The sequence below is a fragment of the Mastigoproctus giganteus genome, chromosome 10, assembly GCF_048544385.1.
Source record: "Mastigoproctus giganteus isolate SK-2022 chromosome 10, ASM4854438v1, whole genome shotgun sequence".
In the NCBI taxonomy this organism is placed as follows: domain Eukaryota; kingdom Metazoa; phylum Arthropoda; class Arachnida; order Uropygi; family Thelyphonidae; genus Mastigoproctus; species Mastigoproctus giganteus.
In genome coordinates, this window is record NC_143584.1 from 79,257,062 (window position 1) to 79,281,019 (window position 23,958).

Genomic DNA, 23,958 nt, shown 5'->3' on the forward strand with positions numbered 1-23,958 from the left:
TTGTTTTATGATTTCTGCTTTTTTCTAATTCTCCATTTCAAATGTTAAAAAAGGGGTATCTTGGAAATTTTATTATAATTCCAAAAGGGGTACGTCTGGCAACCTGTAACGTTGTATATGTGCCATTCTCTTTGGGCAGTGTAACTGTGGATTGCAAAGAAATAGGACGTTGAAATTGGTGTCGATTTGTAGTGTGCTGAGTTGAAGAAAATTTTCATAATGTCGAAAAAATTTCGAAGGAAAAGAAAAATTCAAAGCTTTAACTTGAAGTACATTTCTACATCGCCCACTACTCTGGGGAACACTTGTATAGCTTGAACCTTTGTAAGAAACATCGATGAAAATACTATGCCATATGTATCTTACTTCTCCTATCATCGGCCTTTGATAAATAAAATTATACTTCACTTATAACCACCAAGACTTTATTCATTTACATCTTACCCTTCCTCTAATAACGCAAAGACGAGTTCACGCCTTCAACGATTGCGATTGTGTCCCCGTACAACCAGCCCAAATTTTTTGGGAACCTGATTATCTGCGTACAGGTCTGGTGGACTCATTTTAGGAAGGATTTAGAGTTGCTAGAACGAGTACAGAGAAGAGCAACAAGGTTGGTGAGAGGAACAGAGGGGTGCTCTTACGAAGAAAGGTTGCAGCATCTGGAGACCAGGCACCTGCAAGGTGATCTGATTGAGATGTATAAGGCCTTGAATGGTTTGAGCAGGCTCAATGCTGATGGGATACTCCCGCTTGCTCAGATTAAGAACCTGAAGGGGTATTAAGATTCAAATTGAGGAAAGACAGTTCTAGAATAGATGTGTGGAGGTTTTCCTTTAGCCAGCGGGTAGTTGATTGCTGGAATAGACTTCCATCTGTTGTTGTGGAAGTTGATGGCTTAAATAAATTTAAGGCTGAACTAAACAACCATTTGGAGTGATCGGATGGGTGAAATGGGAAGGTTTTTTTTTTTTTTTGCCTGATGCTATATAAGCTTGCTTTCTTGCGTCATATGCCTATGCTAATACTAATGCTAATTTTCTGGTAAGCAGCGAAGAAACGGTTACTGCCCTCCCGAACTATGCCACCAGTTTATTTCAGAGACGCAGACATCTTCTTGCAACTGCAGCTTCACCTCCTCATTAAACCGGCTGGTCACTCATAGATGCAACCTAGGAACCATTTCTACATTAATTACACCACAATTCTGACCTCTTACTGATGGTGTATTTACAGCGTGGGATTGAAGTTGCTCTGGTTTTCAGTCCACTGCTAATCCCTTCTTAATGATAGGATCATGTGCAGGAGGGCCATTTTGGCAGTTCCCACCACTCCCTTAGCTGTCTCCTTTACTCTTATATATCCTTACCCCCAGTGGTGAGCTGTGAATATTTTAACGATGGGCTCGCAGTTTTTCAGACTTTCTACCGAGTAATTTTATCGGCGGTTTCCACCAGAGACGCTTCCCACGCTTACACTTCTAGTAGTGCGATTAGTGCGAGTGAGGCATTTTTCGTGACTGCCAGTATGATGATATCTCGAGTCAGGAGCGGATTCGGGGGGGGGTGGCTTGTTACCCCCTTAACCATGCGTATAAGTGTATGTGTATAAGGTCTATCTAAAAAAAAAAAACGTAAAAGCCTGGTCGTCATGCCTCCCCTTACAATGATATCTGGATACGACAGAATCTGGAGTTATTTTTAGAATTTTTGAATAGTATGACGTCACAATCATACTTTCTGAAGTTACTACTGCAGTAGGTATGATTACAACAATACAACTATTTGTCACATGACTGCGAGAATATAAGTGTTTATCGTATGACTGTAACAATACAAATATTTGTCAACAATTTATTTTTTTCGTCTCGCAATTTCGTTACATTCCATTCATTGTTAGGTGCCCCTAACAGCTGCTTATGTCGTTTCAACTACAAAATCGGTACTTCAATCGACGCTGTTTTCTACAGACATTTAGATGTATGCTTGCACTCGCAAGTATACATCTCTTACTTTAGTTATCATAAATCCATTGTATCTTGTCTTCCAGAAATCATGAAAATTTGCGAATGTTCAATAAAATATTTACAATGCAAAAGCTCTTTTATTTCGTAATCAATAAACAAATCAAAACACCTAAAAGAAATGCGAAGGATGTTTCACATAAATCATCTACCGCGCGTGCCCGGCACATACGCAACTTTTTTATTCGTCTTTTTTTTAAACAACTAGGGAAATATAATGGATATATTTTTTTCATGATAAAATTCTAATATTGCGAATAAAAAATAACATAAAATATTTCCCATATCACAAATAACATAAAAACTATCAGAAAGCATCCCACAATATAAAAACAAATATTACATGAAAAAAAATTATTATACAAATATTCAAGAAAAAATTTATTCTAAAAATTTCCGCATACAATTTACTTCTTTATTAATATTTGTTGTCGATCTGCTCAATAGCTGAGCGATGATTTGATGAGTAACGATCCAGATCAAATTGAAGCAATGGTTTTCCATTTAGATCATAATAATCTGCAACGTCTCTAATTGTCAACTCTATTCAAGCATTAATCAATATTATTCATTACGCTGAAAGCTGGCTCAGAAATATCTTTGAAACCAGAAAAAAATATCTTTTTTCTGGCTTTCTTAATTAAAGAGGGAATTTCACTCGATTTTAAATATAAACTTTTTTAGAGGTGTCAAAATTAATGATTTTAGAGGTCTTTGACAAAACCTCTAAAATCATAAATTTTTATTTCATATTTTATCAGAAAAGTTTAAAATTTCTTTGAAAACCGAAAAATTTCTTATCCGGTTTTCACTGTCTGGCCACCGAGACGAAAGTTCTTTCATATTCCACGATTCCGAGTAGCATATGTTTAAAATTTCTTTCAGTTCCTCATCGTCAGTGGAATCATTATTTAATTTAAAATCGCTCTTTTGCATTACTAACTTATTCTTTAAGGATAAAACAATGCATTTAATAACTTGTCACGAGGTAATTTTTTTTACTTTCGATTTTGATTCCTCCAAATTCTTTCCACTTCAACATGCTCTCAATTTTAGCTTCATAATTTCCTTCAGAATTTTTCAAATTAGCAATAGCATTGATAGTTCGAATAATTAATTTATCTGCTTTTACCACAGTGATTCTATAAAGCTTCTGAAAGGTAAGAGAGCTCCTGCAGGACACAGGGTAGTAAGATATCTTACTACTCTGTGCTGCAGGATGTCGATCATTAGTACTAAATCGTTAAGAAATTCCACATTGAAAAGTCAGTTTAATAATCCCAAATATTTAACTTTTGATTCAAAATGTTTGACACAAAGCGGGATAATTCCTTCAACCCGCAATTGCCATCCGCCAGCAACAAGCTTCTCATCGTGGCCCAAACACATGACCGATCTTTATAGTTTCCACATCAAGTTCTTTAGCAATCATCCTTAATTCGCGCAGGTTTTTTGGAGATTGGTGATATAATTCATACAGTTTTTTTTTTTTTTATTTTTATTATTGCCCCTATACCATTATATTTTAGAACATTTCCTACACAGTGAAAGCCTTGACGAAGTTTCAAAATATCAACATTTCTTCTTCGCAAAGTTCATGTAATATTTTAGTTGACTCAACCCCTCCCCCCCCTCTACGTTGCTACTGTCAGTTTGTCACTAGTTCTTTGAATATTGTGCAAAATGTTGGAATCACTCGGATATTCAGCTACTGTGACCATGTAAACATAGACAGGAGAAATTTACTGGAAAGCGTGGATCACTCACTTCTCCGAAATTGGCGCCTCCGTAGCCAGATGGGAAGGAGCAGCAGCGCGTAGCACACGTTTCTTGATTAGACCGGGGTTCGAGCCCGTCACCACCAAATACGGAGAATGCGGAAAGGTCAGGAATGACCACCGCATATCCCGGAACAATATGACCTTAGTTGCTAATGCTCCTAAAAACCAAATAACAACAACAACTTCTCCGAAAAAACATACGCCCATTTGTCGGAGTAAAGGGGAACCACAACACAGCTTGACCCGAGGCTATAATCCGTGTCGGGAATCTGCTTAATCCTGAGAGTACTATGGAAAGCAGATTGACGAGCACGATTTTTCGGCATATGGCTGCAGGTTTTAGGGACACCACTAACATTGTGACACGGTAATCACTTTCGCGCTTTCTAATTACCTAAATTGCCTAAAGGCCAAAGGTGAGAACGGTGCATACACAGTTGTCTCTCCTAATGCGTTCGTTACATGGAAATTTTCTTCGTTCAACGGAAACTATTTTAAATGTAATTACCAAGGGCAATCAAAAAATTCGCTATAAAGAAGTTCGTTGAACAGAGGTCTGACTGTAATTAAATCAAAAATGAAGCTATTTTAAAATACATAACCGATCGAATGCTAAGGATGGTTCCCCGCTCGTCCCACCGTAGTTACGGCTTCGGATACTCAATAATTGCATTCAGGATTTCATTTGTAAAATAAATGATCGTCTCAACAATGAGCTCGAAAATGTTAAAAAAAAAAAAAATAATAATAATGATAACAATGGGCTCTCACGAGTCCATGCGAGCCCACTATAGCTCACCACTGCTTATCCCCAACTAGTGGCCCTCGCGAGTAGCACAGTTGGCAGAACCACTGTCTCCCCCACCTGAGTTCGAGTCCCGTCGATGATGGGAGGAATTTGTATGCGCCTTTTTTTTTTCACTACGTGGCTGAATTAGTGGCTTCAGGCGAGCGTAGCATGGTTCTCCCCCCCCCCCCGAAACTCGGATTTTTCGTCCAGCAAACAGAAAATCAAGTGCAAAATACACGCAATTGACAGACAGTATGCACAGAGTAATATGGCTTTAGTCATATGTTCTTAAAACCCTACTATATGACAACTCCTAAAAGCCTAATACAACGACAAAAACAAATAGTATTAGTATTTTCTAGTGGCAAAGGATTCAATGTGCAAGCTTATAGAGCATCAACTAATAAATAAAAAAAATAATAAATAAAATAAAATAAAATACCCGCTACTACCGTCCATCACCATTAAAATTTATTTAGTTTTTTCTTGAATTTATTCAAACTACCCGAACAACAACAAATGGAAGTTTGTTCCAACAATCAACCACCTGCTGGCTGAAGGCAAACTTCTGCACATCTATCTATCTTTCCTCAATTTGAATTTTTTCCCCTCATGTTTGTAGTCTCAGCAAGAGGAATAATGCCATCATCATCATTGAGATTACTCAATCCATTCAAGGCTTTAAACACATCAATAAGTTCTCTTTGCAGGTGCCTAGTCTCCATACGCTGAATTTGCAGAATTATAGCCTTCATTGGTAAGAGCATCCTTTTGTTACCGTTGCCAATTTGATTCTGGCAGAGCTAGATCCTTCCTATAATGAGGCCTCTAGACCTGTATACAGTATTGAATATGCAGCCTAACCATGGCCTTGTACAAAGGGACAATTACCTTCTTATCTCTGCTAGCAAAGTTCCTATATATTATTTACAAAACACCATAAGCTGGGCTTTGAGCCTGTCTGCACTGCTCAGAGAACTTCATAACTTACTGCATAATTACCACAGGTTTATTTTTCATTTTCCACTAATTTAAGAATCATAGTCCTTGGGAGATAGCAGGGGACTGAATTGCTATAGAAGCAGGGGCACTATATTATAAGAAAACTGTTGTGGGAAGCATAGCTAGTGTAATCACCATCCTCTGCGCACCAGATGAAAAAGACCAGAGGACTAATGATGTGAGGAATTTTGATGGGTCTTTTTCACAACGTCTGGTGAACAGTAAATCGACCACAGAACACAAGTAATTTACAGACATATTATATACAGAGCAATATGGCCAAAGTTGCTGATGTGCCTATTTGGTGAGTATGGGCTGAGCTGTATATCATCATTTTTTTCTTTCTTAGTGATTCCCTTCTACTTTTATCTAATTTGTTATTAGATAAATAATCTAATAACAAATTATATCAGGTGGAGTTCTGTGTTTTTAAATCTTAAGAAAGTGTCTTTTCATTAAAAACTGACTTATTGCAGAAGTTATTTTCATAAAATATTAACATTTTTACGGCACCAGGTGGCATTCATCTTCTACAACTGGCTTCAATCCGCGTATTCTACAGTTAGGGTTCGTGTTTTGCGTTATCTGGTGGTTGTAGTGTTCCTCATTGTTAGTTTTATATAATGCCTCAAATGTCAAGGGACTCGCAGTAAGCATTTTTGTGTGTTTGTTCTTCCTAGTCTGTATTTATATATACCTATACATATAAACACGTGCTCGAAATGGAGGAGATAGTGGCAAACGCCGAAGATATGAAATTTGACATTGAGTATTCGTTAGAGCAGCAGCTTGGCGCTCTTCCTTTACCTTTCCCCGGCATGGACAAATCTGGAGCCGCGATTTGCGAGTTTTTCTTACAAGGAATGTGTAGTAAAGGTGCAGCTTGTCCTTTTCGTCATGTTAAAGGTGATCGAACAGTAGTGTGTAAGCATTGGTTGAGAGGCCTGTGCAAGAAAGGCGATCAGTGTGAGTTTCTTCACGAGTACGATATGACTAAGATGCCCGAATGCTACTTTTATTCCCGTTTTAATGCTTGCAGTAACAAGGAATGTCCATTTTTACACATTGATCCAGAGGCTAAAATTAAGGACTGCCCGTGGTATGATAGAGGATTTTGCAGACATGGACCAAATTGTAGACATCGACATACAAGACGGGTTATCTGTGTTAATTATGTATGTGGATTTTGTTTGGATGGTCCTGATTGTAAATTTATGCACCCTAAATTTGATTTGCCTATTCAGGATCCAAACCAGCAAGCTAAAAAAGCTACAATAGTCTGCCATTACTGTGGCGAACCTGGCCATAAGGCAGCAGCGTGCCAGAAGATGCCTGCAGAATTACGAGATGAGCAACATCACAATCGACTGCAAGTAATCCATAATATTCAAGCACAAGCTAACCAGTTGGCAATTCAGGACTTGAAATCTGGGTTCCGTCCGTTGGAACAGGTCACCTGCTACAAATGCGGAGAAAAGGGGCATTATGCAAATAAATGTCCAAAAGGACATTTAGCATTTCTTAGCAGTGCACTTCATTCAAATCCACCACCTCTTGTTCCACAGTAAGGATAATTTTAATTTGGCAAACACTACATTAACTTAAAAATTTCAAAAATTAATATTTTTATGAATAAAGTTTGCCTTTCTTGCAGAGAAAGACAAGTGGTCATCAAAATGGTCATTATCATCATCACCAGCATCATTGTTAGGTTTTCATAATTACTCACATAGGAATCTTATAATATTAAACATATTGATTTTATTTGTGAGAAAGGATGCTTAACTTTTTTTGCATTTATAATTTACAAGTATAATAGTACCTTATTTAAATTTAGAAGTTTTGTTTAGTTTGAAAAGTTAGGCTTGCCCCCCCCCCTCTCAATTAATGTATTTTTAAAACATTTGGTGTGGAAAATAGTGTGCATCTTGTTTTCTTTTTGTGGATTTTAGTGGAGAAGATAGAACAAATTCTTTTATTACAGCTGACTTACTGGTTGGCATAGTAATGAAAAATACGGCTAAATTTTTATTATATTTAATTAGAGCACATTTGAATTTAAAAGTGGTCAGTAATGCTAAACTGTATAGTGAAGAAATTTTCATGCATTCTGAAATATGGAAATTGTGTTTATAGTTGATTATTATATTAAGTGCAAACTAATTGTATTAAGGCTTTTGAAACAGAGATCGGTAGCCATGTAGTTGAATATTTTAATATTACTGAAAGTTATTTCGGTTACAAAGGAAGCATAATTGAAATTTATTTATTGGAATTTTAAATCTGCTAATTTTCCATTTTGCAAACTGCTCAGTTGATTTATGCTGTTAGGAGATGGACATTTTATTTTTTAAAGAACTCAAATGCATGTAAACATTGCAATGAATAGATAAAATGAGATTAATGTTACAAAATTTAAATTGTTTTGAAGAAACTAGCTTTGATAATCTGCCCCAACCCATTCTCTTATTTCTTAATTATAAAACTTAGTGCTTAAGAATTCCACTTAGTGGCATGTATTTTTTCTTTTGATGATAAAATTTCATATTTACAGGGTTTTTTTTTTTTTAAGTTCATATAAATTCTTTTTGAGGCACATTTCTTTTATTTAAATTTTCAACATGTGTAGTAGTTCATTACTACCATAATTCAGTATTCTTTGCACAATATTGAAGTAACTGTACCATATATTTTTCCATTTTTGAGTATAATTGCTCTTTGTCAGGTGTTAATGTGAATGGGAGTACTTTTTTTTAATGCAAGTATTTTCATGGGTCTCTGTTTAAATAATCAAATTAACATTTAAATAATCAAATTAATCAAATTAACAAAGATCTAGCCAGATCTTTGTTAATTTGATTGTTTTCTTTTTGAATACATTGCAGTTACTATTATATAGTGCCATACCTTCTCTCTTGAGGATTTTGTTAAAAACACCATTGAATAAATTAGTGTCTGAGCAGGCTATAAAAACTAAATTAAACAAACTTTTTCTGCTTTTGCCGTGTACATCAGAAATTCCACTTGGGATGTAATGCACATTCTTGTTTTCTTTAAATAGTACGTTCTTTATTATTTAAATAAAAGAAAAATTAACATAATATATACTTATTAAATTTTGTTAGGGTTTTCTTAGCTTTTTTTTTTTTTTTTTTAAACAATTCTGGTAGGGAAGGGATTCCAAGGTTTACTGTGATTTAGATGTATCACTCAAATGAAGAAGCAGTATTAATTACATTGTTTGAAATAAAATCATTTTAAAAGAGGCATGTAATGTTTTATGTGAACCTGCTTGCCATTGATAATTTCTGTAGCATTATGTATGTAGAAATCATTAGAATTCTATAGTTAATGCATAAATGTTTAACAAAGAAATTTATTTAACAAAAAGTACAGCTGAAATTTCAAATGTTATGTTCAAATTACTACTACTACTACTGCAGTTGCTTATTAAATAATATATATACACACACACACACACACATTCGGATGTTGATTATCTAAACTAATAGGGTCATGTCCAGTCCAGATAATCTATTTGTTCATAAGCAAATTGTAAAAACTTACTCCTTATTTATTTTATTATTACTTTTTTATGTCAAAAATTGATTTCTTTAGTTTATTTTGTTACCAGACTGGTATATGATTACAATACTTATCTTCAGTTTTTAAGTATTACCTTTTTCCTTGATCAGTATTGAGTAGCATTTCAATTTATGTTTTAGCCATTTTTAAAGTACAGTAGATGACTTGATATAATACAGTTCAAGTACAGGGTGTCTGGGCTAGAGGTATCCAAAAATGACAGCTTATAATGCGAGAACCACTCATTATATTTTCTCAAATGAAAGTACAGTTGATAGGAAATCTCTCCAAGATTTGTTTCGTCACACTGTCAAGGTCACTAGTGCAGGTGCGCCACCAGTAGTCACGCATCCGCAAAAATGGCATAAGAATGGCTGTTGCCTGGTTAGGAGTGTACAAAAATGGCATCATCAGTCCATTTTTTTTTTCATAGACCCCACAGTGATGGGACACACTTTACTCAACATGCTGCAGATCTTTGCTGTTCCACAGATTCCCCCCAGGTTTAAGGATTCAGCAAGATGGTGCTCCACCACACTTCCATCGAGATGTTACCACTTTGAACAAGACGCTTCCTGGATGTTGGATCGGACAAGGAAGCCCAACTGCCTGGCTGCATAGATCTCTGGATATGACTCCATTGGACTTTTTTGCATGGGGCTTTATTAAAGACTGTGTACCAGAGAACAGTTTGGGATTTGGGCATATCATTGAAGTAGTTGCTCTAATAATGCCTCAGATGCTGGAAAACACTTGGCAAGAGCTCGATTATCATTTTGACATCTGCCAAGCTGCAAAAGGTGCCCACATTGAACTTTTATCAACCTTCATAAAAACTTGGTGAGTTACTCTGTATAATAACAAAAAAATTATTTTAATACACCGTATAGAGCTGAGATATATGTATGTATTTTTGGATACCTTTAGCCCGGCCACCCTGTATATAAACACACTACAGTATATGGAGGCCACAATTAATTGCCATACCTAAAATATGTAATTTTGAAGATTAACGAATAGGTTTGTGCTATAGCGTCATGTTTATACGTAGCCAACTACTTAGTAGTTACAAAATTGGCATCATTTAAGTATATCTCATATTGTGAATGCCTTCACAACAAGTTGCAATGGTAATGCGATAGCTCGGATGAGTAACGCTTCTCTAATAGAGAAGACTACTGTTACTTATTCTCAGCAGATACCACCACCCAGATGACACTGTTTCAGACTTATTTGCTCTTCATCTGTGGGTGGGCAGGTACCCTTGGCGTTGCAATGATGACAATCCAGTTGCAAAGTATAACTGCACTGGCCGACCGGGCTAGCCAGGTGGGTAAAGTTCCTGCCTGGCAACCCAAAGGTCGCGGGTTCGATTCCCGCCTTGGGCTTGGATCAAAGTACTGCAAAAACCTTGGGAGGTGCATTATGGCCACAGAAGCCTATGCACCAACAACTACCAGTCCTCCTCAATAACTGCACTGGTATCTGCCAAGAGTAAGTAACAGTAGTCTTCTCTATTAGAGAAGTGCTACTTATTCCAGATAGTTTGCAATATCATGGCAACTCATGAAGGCATTCACAATATGAGATATACTTAAGTGACGTCAATTTTGTAACTACTTAGTAGTTGGCTACGTATAAACATGATGCTATAGCACAAACCTATGTGTTAGTTAACTTCGTAACCTGAGGCCATTTCCCTAAACAAATTGTGTAATTTTCCATTACTGTACACCATCAGGGATCTCTCATACTGTGGAGTTATACTTCGCAACTGGATTGTCATCATTGCAACACCAGGGTACCTGCCTGCCCACCCACTGATGAAGAGCTAACAAGCTCTGAAACGGTGCCACCTGGGTGGTGGTATCTGCTGGGAATAAGTAACAGTAGTCTTCTCTATTAGAGAAGCATTACTTATTCGAGGTAGTGCAATACCACGGCAACTCATTGTGAAGGCATTCACAATATAAGATATACTTAAATGATGCCAATTTTGTAACTACTGTACTTAGTAGTTGGCTATGTATAAATATGATGCTATAGCACAAACCTATACGTTAGATAACTTCTTCGTAACCTGAGGCTATTGCCCTAAACAAATTATGTAATTTTGAAGATAAACTGAATGAAAACAGTCACATCTGCTGTTATTCATGAAAATAGTGAATCTTTTTTATATAAAGTCAATAATATTAAAACAAAATTTTAAATTAATTTCTAGAATAGGTTTTATAAATAGAGGCATCAGTCACCAGGATAAAAGTTGCACATGAAAACCCTGCCCCTCTATTTCTTTTCTGCCACTCAGCAACGTAAGTCAGAAGGCTAGCAGTTGCAACAATCAAAAGATGTATTGTTTTTGATTGGAGAAATGTTGCATGAACTTCACTAAATGTCCTTCTCAGTGGCAGAATATTCTTAAGAAAACCTTTGTAAATAATTACTGTGACCTGTTTCCTTTAAACGTTTAGAATCTATTTTGATATTTGTATACTTTATTGTAAGGACACCTTGCGATTGCATTATGTGTATAAAGCAATTTATACACATAATGTGTATAAAGCAAAAAGGTTGCATTTTCATTCCTTGTCTAGTGGTGGCAAAGGGCCTAGAGATGATCCAGGCCCTGTGTTATAAATCAATTTATATAATAAAATCAGCAGAAGCTGTATACATGACTTATGGTATAGTATTTCAAAAAAATAGTTATAGCGTTGGTTTTAAAAAAATAAAAATACTTTGCAGTTTAGTTTTAACATGTATTGCTAAACAAAAGGAAATTTTGCCTTCTTATTAGCTGGTAATTAAATTTTCTATATGATGCATTTGCACTAACTAGTAAGCATGTTAACTCATTATGCAACTTGAGGCTTTTGCCCTAAAATGCGATGTAATTCAAATTACTACACACCATCAGGCATCTCTCATATTGTGTAGTTATACTTCAACTACCTTGCCATCATTGCAACACCAGGGTGCCTGCACACCCACCAAAAAGAAGCCAATCAGCTCCAAAACGGTGCTGTCTGGGTGGTGGCATCCGCTGAGAATAAGTAATAATAGTCTTCTCCTATGAAGAGTTATTCGAGGTAGTGCAATATCATGGCAACTCTTTGTGAAGGTAAAGTGCCTCCATAGCCAGGTGGGCAGGAGCAGCAGTGTGTAGCACATACTTCTTGATTAGACCGGGGTTCGAACCCGTGACCACCAAATACGGAGGATGCGGAAAGGTGAGGGAATGACCACCGCATTATTCCTGGAGCAATATGGCCTTAGTTGTTAATGCTCCTAAAAACCAAATGACAGTGACAGTTTGTGAAGGTATTCATAATATGAGATATACATAATGATGCCAATTTTATAACTATTTAGTAGTTAGCTGCAAAGAGATCTGATGCATTTACACTAACTTGTAAGCATTTTCTATATTATTAAAATATTTTAACCAATATAAAATAAATATTTATGTTTAGTAAATGTGGGGAAGCACTATCTGCCAGTTTAACGAAAATCAACGTCCAGCTGTGTGTGTAATTTTTTGCCTCTATGTATACAGTACTCGCTACTAGTCTGCTTTTATTGTTGAATTGAGTTTTTTTTTAATTAAAAAAAATAATAATATTTGTTATCTTCCACTCATTTTTAAAGATCTTTTTCAGTTTCTACTGGTTGCTCACATTTGTCATTGGTGTTTGTATTTAATTTTAAATCTGCTTAGCCACCACTCCTTACATTTAATAGCTTTCAAAAGATTCCATGTTTATGTATACATGCAAATGAGGTGAGTAGGCATTCACTCAGATAAAATAGTGTTTAATGCTGTTTTTCAAAGAATTGAGAAAAAAACCTCGAATTTGTGGTATGATATTCTTTATCTATTTTATTAACAAGATATCTTCATTTTTTCAGTAAAATTAACTGTCAGAAACAAACTTTTCTTCACAATGTCAGTACCAAGAAAATTAAAATTTGGGTGCTAGTAACTTGTGAGCTAGTATTTTGCATTTGTTTTCTCTCTCTTTTTTCAACATTTTTTTATTCTTCTAAATAGTTTTCTAGCTTCAATTTGCTCACATTTTCCAAAAGTTTGCTGGATGACCAAATGATTGCAATGTCTTTTTTTAGCATACATTAAGAATGAATTAGTGATACTGAGTATTTATGAAATATTGCTTTTATTGCAAATTTATTTGTTCATTTTGTATGTAGAGCAGGTTATTTTGTTTAGTTATATCACTAGATATTTAGTTACAGTCGCAGAGTATATATAAAATGTTTCAAAATGCATAATCATAATGATTTATAAAGAATTTAAAATAATGAACCTAAAATTAAGGGAAAGTACCAAGCAAATTTAGGGTAAAAGTCCATTATTAATTACAATTTTATGTAAATTCCATTATGTTAATGATTTATATGCTTTTAAATAAATCAAGCCTGTGTGCATTTAAGATTTCTTTCTTGATTAAGGGCATAATTACTTGAATACACCTTCGATTTGGATTTACGTCTAAAATATTTTTTAAGATGTGGTATTTTGGACATTTAGATCATTTGTTATCATAACTTTTTAGGAATTTAATTTTTTTTCTTTGTTTTTATTTAATCTTTGGGATAAATTTGTTTCTACAAATTGTTACATTCCTGTTTGGAATGTAACCATTTGTAGAAACTCTTAATTAGATACTTTGTATGTGTTGTATGCTACTTTTGATGTTTTAATATTAGATTGTACATCTTAATGCAGGAAGATTAATTTATGGTATTGTTCGGCAAATTTTATTATTTTTGATTTATTTATTGTTTTTTTTGTCTGAAAACAAATATCTGGATTCGGTCAATTTAAGTTGTGTGATTAACTAGAAACATTGGTTTAACAAAGACAAGTTAGAGAAGAACAAAAAACATTGATTTCCTTTGATATATTTAAGGAAATAATAACTAAAATTGGTGCTACTATAACGTGTGGTCTACCGCATCTACCAGATAGTGGATGCTAAAAATATGATATATGAATAAATATGAAAAATATGAATGTGATAAAAACACAAAATTATGTGCTAATTGATTTTTAATAAAGACTAAATATTAGCTACTCTAATTTTATGTAGTGCAGTATTATGATAAAAACTGAAAAATTATGTGCTGAATGATTTTTGATACGACATTTACACTATAATGTGTGGTCTACCTTCAGTTAAAAATAAGAAACCTGAAGTTCGAGAATAGAAGTCTAAAAATTTTACCCTATGCAGTGCTGTTGAAACATTTCTGAAGTGTCACCTTGACAGAAGGCACTGCAATGCATTTCAGTGTGAACACCATCTTCTGGACATACCCCAAAACTTATAGCCTTGTCATCAATGTGGTAGCATTGTGCAAGAAAAAAAGAAAACACAACAGAGGTGGAGAATATAGGTCTATACTTTGTTGTCCGTGTAAAAGTGTGCCAAACTTCATGTTCTGTCTGGAAAGGCAATGCATTCTTCCATTAAACAGACATGAACAACAAATTACACTGCAGTCTGAGTTTGTGCGAAATTTTAGAACTGGTGTTCTTTTTAGTACTCGAAATAGCCACGGACATAGCACACTATAACTGACTGGTATAACATCTGCAGAGAAGTGTGTGGAGCCACTATTTCTCACAATGCATGAGGTAAGATGGTTGGAACAGAGCATGCTAAATGGTGACTAAGCTCCTCTCTCTGAAGGTAGTAGTACAAAAGTATGCAGTAGTACAAAACAACAGGCACTATGGACCAAGAATTGATGGGCTTTGGGTTTTTGGTTTCAAGCAAGACTGTCGATATTTTTATGTGCAACGGCATGACAGAGGCACCTTGATTCCCATCATTAAATGGGAATGTGAATCTGGTTCAGTGATTCATTCCAATGAATGGCCTGTGTATAGCAGTCTAAATGTCACGGGTTACCGCAATTTTACGGTGAACCATCAAGAAAATTGTGGATCCAGTTACAGGAGGCAACATGCAAGCGATTGAATGGTCATAGTTGGATTCCAAAACACCTATTCTAAAGAAAATGAGAGGCATTAATAGTAAGCTTTTTCAATCTCATCTTGATCACTTTTGCTGGAAAGTGATCAAGATGAGATGCAGGTGATTTATTTGTGGCATTTATAAATGATATTCGAAGTGTATATCATTAAAAAGTATAAGAAGTATATATAAGTATATAAAAAAAAAAAAAATTACTGATGCAGATGAAAATTGAATATTTGTTGGAAGCATATTAAAATTCACATTCCTTAAATGCTAATAGGTGTGAGTATTGTAATATATAAATTTAATTTGTTATGTTGAGGTAGGCTTGACAGCAAGTCTGCTGCTGAATTAAATTTAAAAAAAAATATATGATTAAATTTGTAAAAAACAAAGTATAATTATTTTAAAAAAATTAATTTTATATTAATTTTATATTTATATTAATGTAAATTTCAGATTTACATAAAAGTTTAATTAAATTATATTGAAAAAAAAATTACATTTTATTCTTTGTTAAGGTAGTACAGATTGGATAAGCATGCATTTGACATGATTTAGGCTACTCATTTTGTGCTACAAGTCTACAATTTCTGTCATAATCAAGTCAAACTGCAAGCAGTCTTATTCTGTATTGCTTTAGAAATAAAGAATTGTTGAAAAATGCAAGATAATTTAATCAGAAGGCAGTTTATTTCATTATGAATATCCCATATTTCTGATAATTGATATTATTAGTGTAAAAATAATTATTGATGCTAGCATATTGAAATATTCATTTTAAATCACAGGAAAAACTTGCTATTTATTTCATTTCATATGACATCCATATTTGATAATAATTTGTTCATCTTTCCATTATTAATGTTTATTTATGTTTTTATGTATTGCAGTTACCCACCAGTTCATGTCCAGACCTGAACCTTTGTAAATTATCATCTATGATACATGTATTATGATATAATAAAGAACATTGGGGGCTTTACAACTTTAATGTTTATTAGGGATAATTGTATACAGGCAAATAACTGACTGATTTGAATTTGTGTATGGTATACTATGAATGTGTAGTCATGCATGCATGTATATATACCATTTTATTTGCTCAAAAATTTGTAGGCCTCTATATTTATCACTTGTATTAAACACACAAAATATTTACCAAAAAAAAAAAAAGAAAAAGAATGGATGTAACCTCATATTTGCATGTTTCTTTTGTGATTTGGATGGATTTTTTTCTGAAGATAAAGATTGTAAGTTACTCATAAAAAATGACAAATTCAGCATAACACAATACTGTTCAGAACCCTGTTCTTTGAAGTGCATTCTACAGAATGTTTTCTAAAAGAAACTACACCACACAGACAACTGGATAGTATGTTGTTATATCCAAGCCTATAGCCATTAAAACAAACTGTACTATGTGAGTGGTTCTGTAATCAAATACTTGTTTTAATATGATTGTGTGCAGATCAACAGATAATAAAATTGCTATACTTTTCAATAATGGAAACAGGTAAGTAATAATTTGCTTTTAAGTTGATATTTTTAAATCTTTAATTGGCTGGTATAGGTAAGTATTATTTTTATTCACATTATGATAACTAATAAAATATTCAGTGGCATGTGAAACAATAAATATGAATTATCTTGTAGTAAGAAATAGCAAAAATTCATTTAGTTTTACTTTTTGAGCTTCTGTGTTGCATTGAAATCTCTTTATATTATGAGTGGAATAAGATGTTTTTTAACAATTTTCAGAATTTGTGCAAAGAAAAACAATAGTTAAATATAATTACATAATTTTTTTAAATGTATATTTCACTTAAAATGGAATATATATTAAAATTATATAATTATGTTATGAAATTAAAAAAAATGGAGAATATGCAGCATGTAATATTCATATGTTATTCCTCATATAATTGTACTTTGAATTTATTCCTAGCATATTTTCTTTCAATTTGGTATGACAGTTCTAAAACGAACAACTATGAAACATTATCCAGTTATTGGGTCAGCTTTGTATGCCTGTAGTTATAGGTAGGAAGATATACATGTATAGTTTAATGTTTAAAAAGCATAACCTGTAAGGGTTTTTTTTTTTACCCAGTTTAGCACACCTCTTGGTAATGTGAGCTCAGTACACCACTTGGTTTCTAGACAGGTGAGTTGTAACTTCATAGTAAAAAAATTGCTATTTTGACAAGTGATTGTGGGATCAATCTGTTTCAAAGTTGCATGGTGGCAATCAGAAGATAAGGTGACTGCTGAATTGTCAAGGATTGGGGGTGGTATTCAGTTTAAGGGCATTAGACTCTTAACGTGTCCAAATAAACTGATCTACTTAGAGCTTTCTACAAAAAAAAACAAAAATGGCTCAGGAATAATCCTCTACACATTATGCTATAACAGACATTTACTTTTGAACTTTCAGAAACATCACAGTTCATGTTTTTTGTTCTTCAAATCCCCATTGCCATATATAATGATTGATTACAATTACACTGACGAAATGTGTGGCTTGCCACTGAAATAAACACAAGAGGATTTAATTATATTTGCAATTCATCCAGGTTGTCAAGTGAAAATAGTAGGTAATTGCATTTGTTGACATGTTCAGTGATCTACGGTAGTTGGACTTCGACTTCCATTTGACAGTGTGCTCATGTAGAAGTGCATCCTCGTGTTTTTTTTTTTTTTTTTTTTTTATTTTCGCTTCACAAAATTCTAAAAGGGGTTTCATAACAGTTTCAAATTATTTTCTGGTCTTCCCTTTGGGCTGTGCAATGGGTCCTCACATTGCAGGCTTCTTTACAGTGATAATTATACTAGTGTACTAACCTTTTGGATTTTGCCCAAGTTTCTCTCAGAAGCATGGTCATATGTATTAGAAGTATTACAAACCCACTAGAAACTTTATTCGGCGAAAGTAAAGAAAGCCAACATGAGAACTTTGGGAAACTTACTGGACAAACTGGTTTCCCGCTACCGCAGTTTCTCCCTACATTCTTGGTAGAAAGGCGGTGTGTGTTATCAGTAGCGGCAGTAGAAGTCGATAACGATGTATTGATTAGTTTTTCTCATTATTAAAAGCATATTATTGGAGTTCGTGAGTGTTTCTGCGGCTGAAATTTTCTTATGGGTACACCCTCCAGACTGCCTCAGTCTTAGGGTGTTTATCCCCCCCTTCCCACTGTTTTAAAATGGGAAAACGACTTCTATATATAGTAGGTTATTGATAGTGGCAGTGGAAAATCGGCAAAATAATTAAATTTCACAGGTCTTCTTTTGATTAATAAACAAACTATAATTCATTTATGCAAATGCTTATGCATACATAAAATATGCACAGGCAGGTTTCTGAAGTAGGTTTCAGTACATTAATCATGATTAATTAATACAACTGTGATCTAAAAAGTAAGGTAACAAGTGTAAGTGAGGAAACCTAATCATCCATTATGAAATTACATGACAATCAAGGTATGAATATAATGTTTCTGAAAACTTATAGAAATTGCATGTTTTTCACCGTTTAATTGCAGTTAAAGAAAAATGACAGTGACATGACTCATCGCATAAATGTATTCCGTAATTTGATTTCTGCTTGCAAAAGGGACTAAACCTGGTTGCTGAGAACTTATGGTCTATCTGTGGAAAGAATGTGATATAAAAGAAACAGGCCTGTTTTTGGTGTAAGGAATTCACGATTGGTCATTTGTGTCTTTACAGCAGTATCTATCTGCGGACACTTTGGCACTGATGTGCACATTCAGTGTGAAATGCACATTGGCTTTAAGGGTTGAGCTTCAGACTTTCTGGAAGAGTATAGATGAATCGTCTCACAATGGGACAAGTGCTTTAACCTTCCATCATTCATGCACTAAATGAACCGAATTTGCTTGTATGGTATCGGCAAGATATGGTTTTTGTTTTTATTATAAAAAAAATTGCCTTTTTTTTTTTTCTTTTTTTTTTTTTTTTTTTTACTGAATTTGAATGATGAACTGTGTTCTGTTGACATTAAATAATTATTATGATTGCTGAACTCAATTGCAGAATATTGAAATTGAAACAGATGCTTGTGTGACATTTGGCCGCCACCACAGTTTGACAGCTGTCTGCATTTGTTTTCTATGAAGCTGATGAAATCAAAACTCTGGCAAGATCTGATAGCTCTTGCTGGCATTTCAAAAAAAAAAAAACTTTTGTAATTCAAAGTGTATTGAAATGAAAACAAAATATTTCATAATCATTTAGAGAATATTGGTTGGGAAACGTACATGAGAGGATTTGATTTATTTCTAAATTAAAAAGAAATAATTTTAAAAGGGTTTCTGTTAGAAGCATAAGCAAGGTGAATACGTTGCAAAACAATGCAGCTATGTATATTGAATATCAAAAGGTTTCATAATGGTATGGTTAAGTCTTCTTACAATTGTTTGTTACTTTACTTCTTGGACAACCCTCATACTTGTTATATGTTAGTTGTATTTCTATTCCAGAATTTCTACAATTGAAGGCTATTTTAAAGCTAGTCTTGAAGGTATTTGTCATCTTAATACAGTGAAATGTCAGTACAGTGAAAAGTTCAGATGAGCAGAAAAATTGTTATATTCCATTCTGTTTCACTATTTTGAATATTAATGAAATATGAAATGAAATCCCCCAGATAGATGAAATTCATGGTGAGGGTATCTCTCATCTAATGATTAATTTGATGACTTTGTCTTTGCCTGTTACATGCCTACAACTAAATCTCATGTTGCTGTTGAAGTGATTGCTACTATGCCATTCTAAATTAAAAAAAAAAAAAAAAAATCATTTAGTACATTAGACTTCCAACCTTAGATTTCCAACAAATGGGACATCTGTTGTTAATGGAGGATACTGCCTGAAATTTGATTCCTAGTTTCTCTTTAAAAGTTAAATCAATAGACTTAATTTTTAATAATACTATTTAATGTGAATTAGGATCATAACTTCCAAAATAATTCTAGGTGAAGTGCAAATTAAAAATAAGATATTAAAAGCATGTACACTCAATGGCAATTAGATGGAACAGGACAATTAGTGAGACAGTAGGTTATGTAGTGGGATAACTGTTGCCAAATGCAGAAAAAAGTGAGACATCCAAATTAAAGTTTTGGAAACACCATACACCAGTGGAAGGCAGTGCAGTCATTAATGACTCCAGAATGTGTTAACGGATAGCGAGAGAAAATTGCAAAAGCACCATTGAGAGCTGACTTTGGAGCTACTTGGTAGAACTAGGATAGGTGTAGGGCCAAGTAGAAAAACACTTGCAAAAATGGCTGTAGCTGCTTGTTAGCCAAAGGTGTTTAGCAGAAATGCACAACACTACCTGTCCTGGTGTATACCTGCCATCGAACTTTAAGTCAGAGTTTTCCAATGATGGGGTGTGACTTTTCATTTTCTGATGTTTAGTTTCCTTGGTGTTTATACACTTAAGTTGATATGAGGTGATTCTGTTCATGTTTAGCCTAAGGTTTAGCCTTCCATGTACTGGTAAAGTACAAGGGCAGGCAGTTAAATTTTGGGACAACTCAAAAAATGTATTTCTAATGTGAAAAACATTTACATATTAGAAAAGTTCCCTGGGTGTTTCCTAAATTGAAAAGTTTTCAATTTAAGGAACATCCAGAAGTTGGGGTTAGATCAGGGGAATAGGGCAGATGGTCCATCATGATGATTTGTTTCTTTGCAAAAAAATGTGGTTATGCAGATTGAAACATGAGTGGGAGATGTATGGGGAAAATCATTCCTGGTTTCTCCATCATGATGAAGAATCCAGGAATGATTTTTCTCCACAGATCGTTTCATTTCATTTTCATAGCATTGTCTAACTTTTTTAAACCTCCACGTAAAATGTGTGATTCAGTTTTTCCTTGCCACTAATTCCACATGAACATTGCCACTAACGTCAAGAAACAGATCAACATGGTTTTGATTTTTGACTTTGCTCTTTGTGGCTTTGTCTTGCTTTTACTGGGCAAGTGTGCTATTTGCCACTACATTGACAGATGTTTAGTTTCAGGGTTGTATTGGTAGCACCAAGTTTCATCCCCTGTTGTTGTCACTTGCATAAAGTTGTCATCTTCAGTTTGTTCAAAAAATCTTTGCACACATTCAGTCATCTTTCCTCCCTTTCTGTTTGTTTTTCAGAAGTCATGGTACCACTTAGCCACTATCTTTCTCTTGCCAATTTTTCCACCAAAATTTTTCAAACTGCCTTTTTGTTAATTTCAAGCTTCTGGGCTATCATGAGGGTGGGGCAACAGTAGTTAAATTTATTCGTGAGTATTTTGGTTGATTGTGAAGAATGCACCTATTAGCTTGGACAGATTAATATCAGAATTATTTCACTTTACTTTCACAAATAAATCTGAATCAGATTTTAGTTATTTGTATGCCATTACATCTGTTTAGAGCTGTCGTATTGCTATATAAAATATCCTTTAGCTTCCTCTTGTTTTCTGTATTCTATTTTCTGCATTTATATTTTCTAGTATAAAGATTGTTTATTTTGGTTCAAGCAGAATTGCTGCAACCAAGATTAATTTTTTGTCATAAAGAATCAACACCTTATGAGGTATGACAGTATTAATTTTCCACAAAATTCCTGTAGAAGCATCATATATATATTCTTACAGGGGAATGGCTGTAACTCAAAGTAATTTCCGTGAGCAATATTACACTTATCCTAACGGTGTAGCCACTGTTGGAATCCCTTGGAAAAATACATTGTCACATTTTTTTTTGAATGTGCAAGTCTGCAAAGCAGTTTTCAGTTTTTGGAAAAGCCAGGCAATCATGAGGGTCCAAATCTGGTGAGTAAGATTGAACAGTTCAGATTTGTGATGTTTTTTTTATTTTTTTTTAATTTATTATTATTATTATTATTATTTTTCCCAGAAATTTCACAAGTAGGAGCATTAATGTGGTGTAAGATCCACATGCCAGACCAAATTTTCTGACAACTAGATGCGTAGCTTTTTCATATTTCCACGCAATAATGCTGGTTTTCTGTTTGTGACCTTGTGTAATGAAACTCTTATAATAATTTAAAAAAAAAATTAGCATAACATTGTCTTTATTTGGGCTCTCAGGCTGTGTGGTTTTTTCAGTCTTAAGGAATAATTATTCTTTCCATTGCATTCTCAGGATTCTTTTGAAAGCACTATATTTCAATCCCAGTAATAACTTCTTTACTGAAATTCTTTATCTAAAAAAAGTTGTTTCCACTGTCAACTGATGAGAAAAATCAGAACAAATATCAAAGCAATTGTTGTTCACAGTTTCTGTCTTTTGGGATGGGGAACTAGAAACATTCTTAGCATTGATGTGACTGCTTCCAATGAGCTTGTTTGTAGTTGCAAAACAAGCGTATTAGCAATTGCTATAAAGGCATTCCAGAAACTTTGTTTCTTCACTAAGTCATATTTGTTGTTCTTTATAATGCACTGCATATTAACTTACATAAGGAGTTACCTAATTCTAAGCCATAATATTACAGGGAGTTGGGTGCCAGCCAGCAACAATAGTAATGCTCCCTGTAACCTCCATGATAAATATTGAAGACTAAAATGGTCTTAGTATTTGTTGTGGGGATAACAGATCTTTAGCTTAACAAAAGAATTTCATGATGAAATTAGAATTTGGAAACATAGCCAATTGGTTTAGTAACATATATTGATCTTTTTATTTTAGCCTGACAATAAACTAAACTTTAAAATTCTGTGGTATAGAGCATCTTGCAATTTATTATTACTATCAAGTCGTTTAATCAGTTCATGGTCCTTTGTGTTAGTGTAGTAGCTTTGCCACTTTTTGCTCATTTAAAGAGGTCTGGGTTTGAGTCCCATCAATGACAGGTGGAATTTCTGAAGGCTTCTTCAATTAGGGCTGTAGTTAGCCAATCTTTGGTGGAGGAACTAAGGATTTTTCCCCACAAGTTAGTCCAGATTTTTCAGCTCACCAAACTTGCAAATCAGCCTGTGAACACACTTTTCCAGACGTAACACACAACGATGCTGCAATATGGTCTAAGTCACTGATATTCCTAAAAACAAACAACAATCAGTTCATGAATAGTATAAGTTACTTAATATTATTATTATTAAAATGACAATGAGTTCTGCTTAATAATGTTAAAAAGCGTTTATATGGTATAAATACACAACACAGTATAACTCTCTTCGGGATCATATATCTCTATTAGGGATTACCTTGACAACTAATCTCTCTCTCTCTCTCTCTCTCTCTCTCTGCATAAGCATATCGCAAATATTGCTTCCTCCGCATCTAAAAAAACTGGGTTTTCTCTTTCACTCTCGACATTACTTTTCTGTTCAACAGCTACTTACTCTACAAATTTCAAATCTGCCCTACCCTAGAATGTTGTTCCCACATATGGGGTAGTGTCCAGATAACCTCTCTCAGGCTTCTAGACTTTGAATGGTCTTCTTTTAGATTATTCAAAAGAGGGCAGTTAGGTTATTTATTGACCTATCTCTTATAATTCCCTATTCTCTTCCAAACTAATCTGAACATGGGTGGCAACTGGTCAGCGTCCTTTTATTGTTCAATTTCAAACTCACAGAACCAACATTCCTTCTTTCTTGTATATTTCTTCAACTTCCAGTAAAAACTGGTTGTTATTGCCTTAAACTTTTTCATAAGTAAAATTTTTTTTTTTTTTTTTTTTATGAACAATTTTTATTCATGATGAAATGTCAATACCATATT

The 23,958-nt window shown here is 34.1% G+C and overlaps 1 protein-coding gene across 1 annotated transcript; it reads left to right on the top strand.

The window, feature by feature from the left end:
• The first annotated feature begins 6,227 nt into the window (after positions 1-6,227).
• Clp (Cleavage and polyadenylation specificity factor subunit 4) lies at positions 6,228-16,190 on the top strand. Its single transcript, XM_090383348.1, has 2 exons — positions 6,228-7,160; positions 16,083-16,190. The coding sequence occupies exons 1-2, from the start codon at positions 6,319-6,321 to the stop codon at positions 16,108-16,110; spliced, it is 870 nt and encodes a 289-aa protein (XP_090239474.1). The 5' UTR covers positions 6,228-6,318; the 3' UTR covers positions 16,111-16,190.
• The last annotated feature ends 7,768 nt before the right edge of the window (positions 16,191-23,958 follow it).

Bases quoted from the DNA above. Each gene is read 5' to 3' on its own strand.
- Clp (XM_090383348.1), top strand. From the start codon at position 6,319: ATGGAGGAGATAGTGGCAAACGCCGAAGATATGAAATTTGACATTGAG. The intron at 7,161-16,082 runs GTAAGGATAATT...TATGTATTGCAG, and splicing joins CCACCACCTCTTGTTCCACA to TTACCCACCAGTTCATGTCC.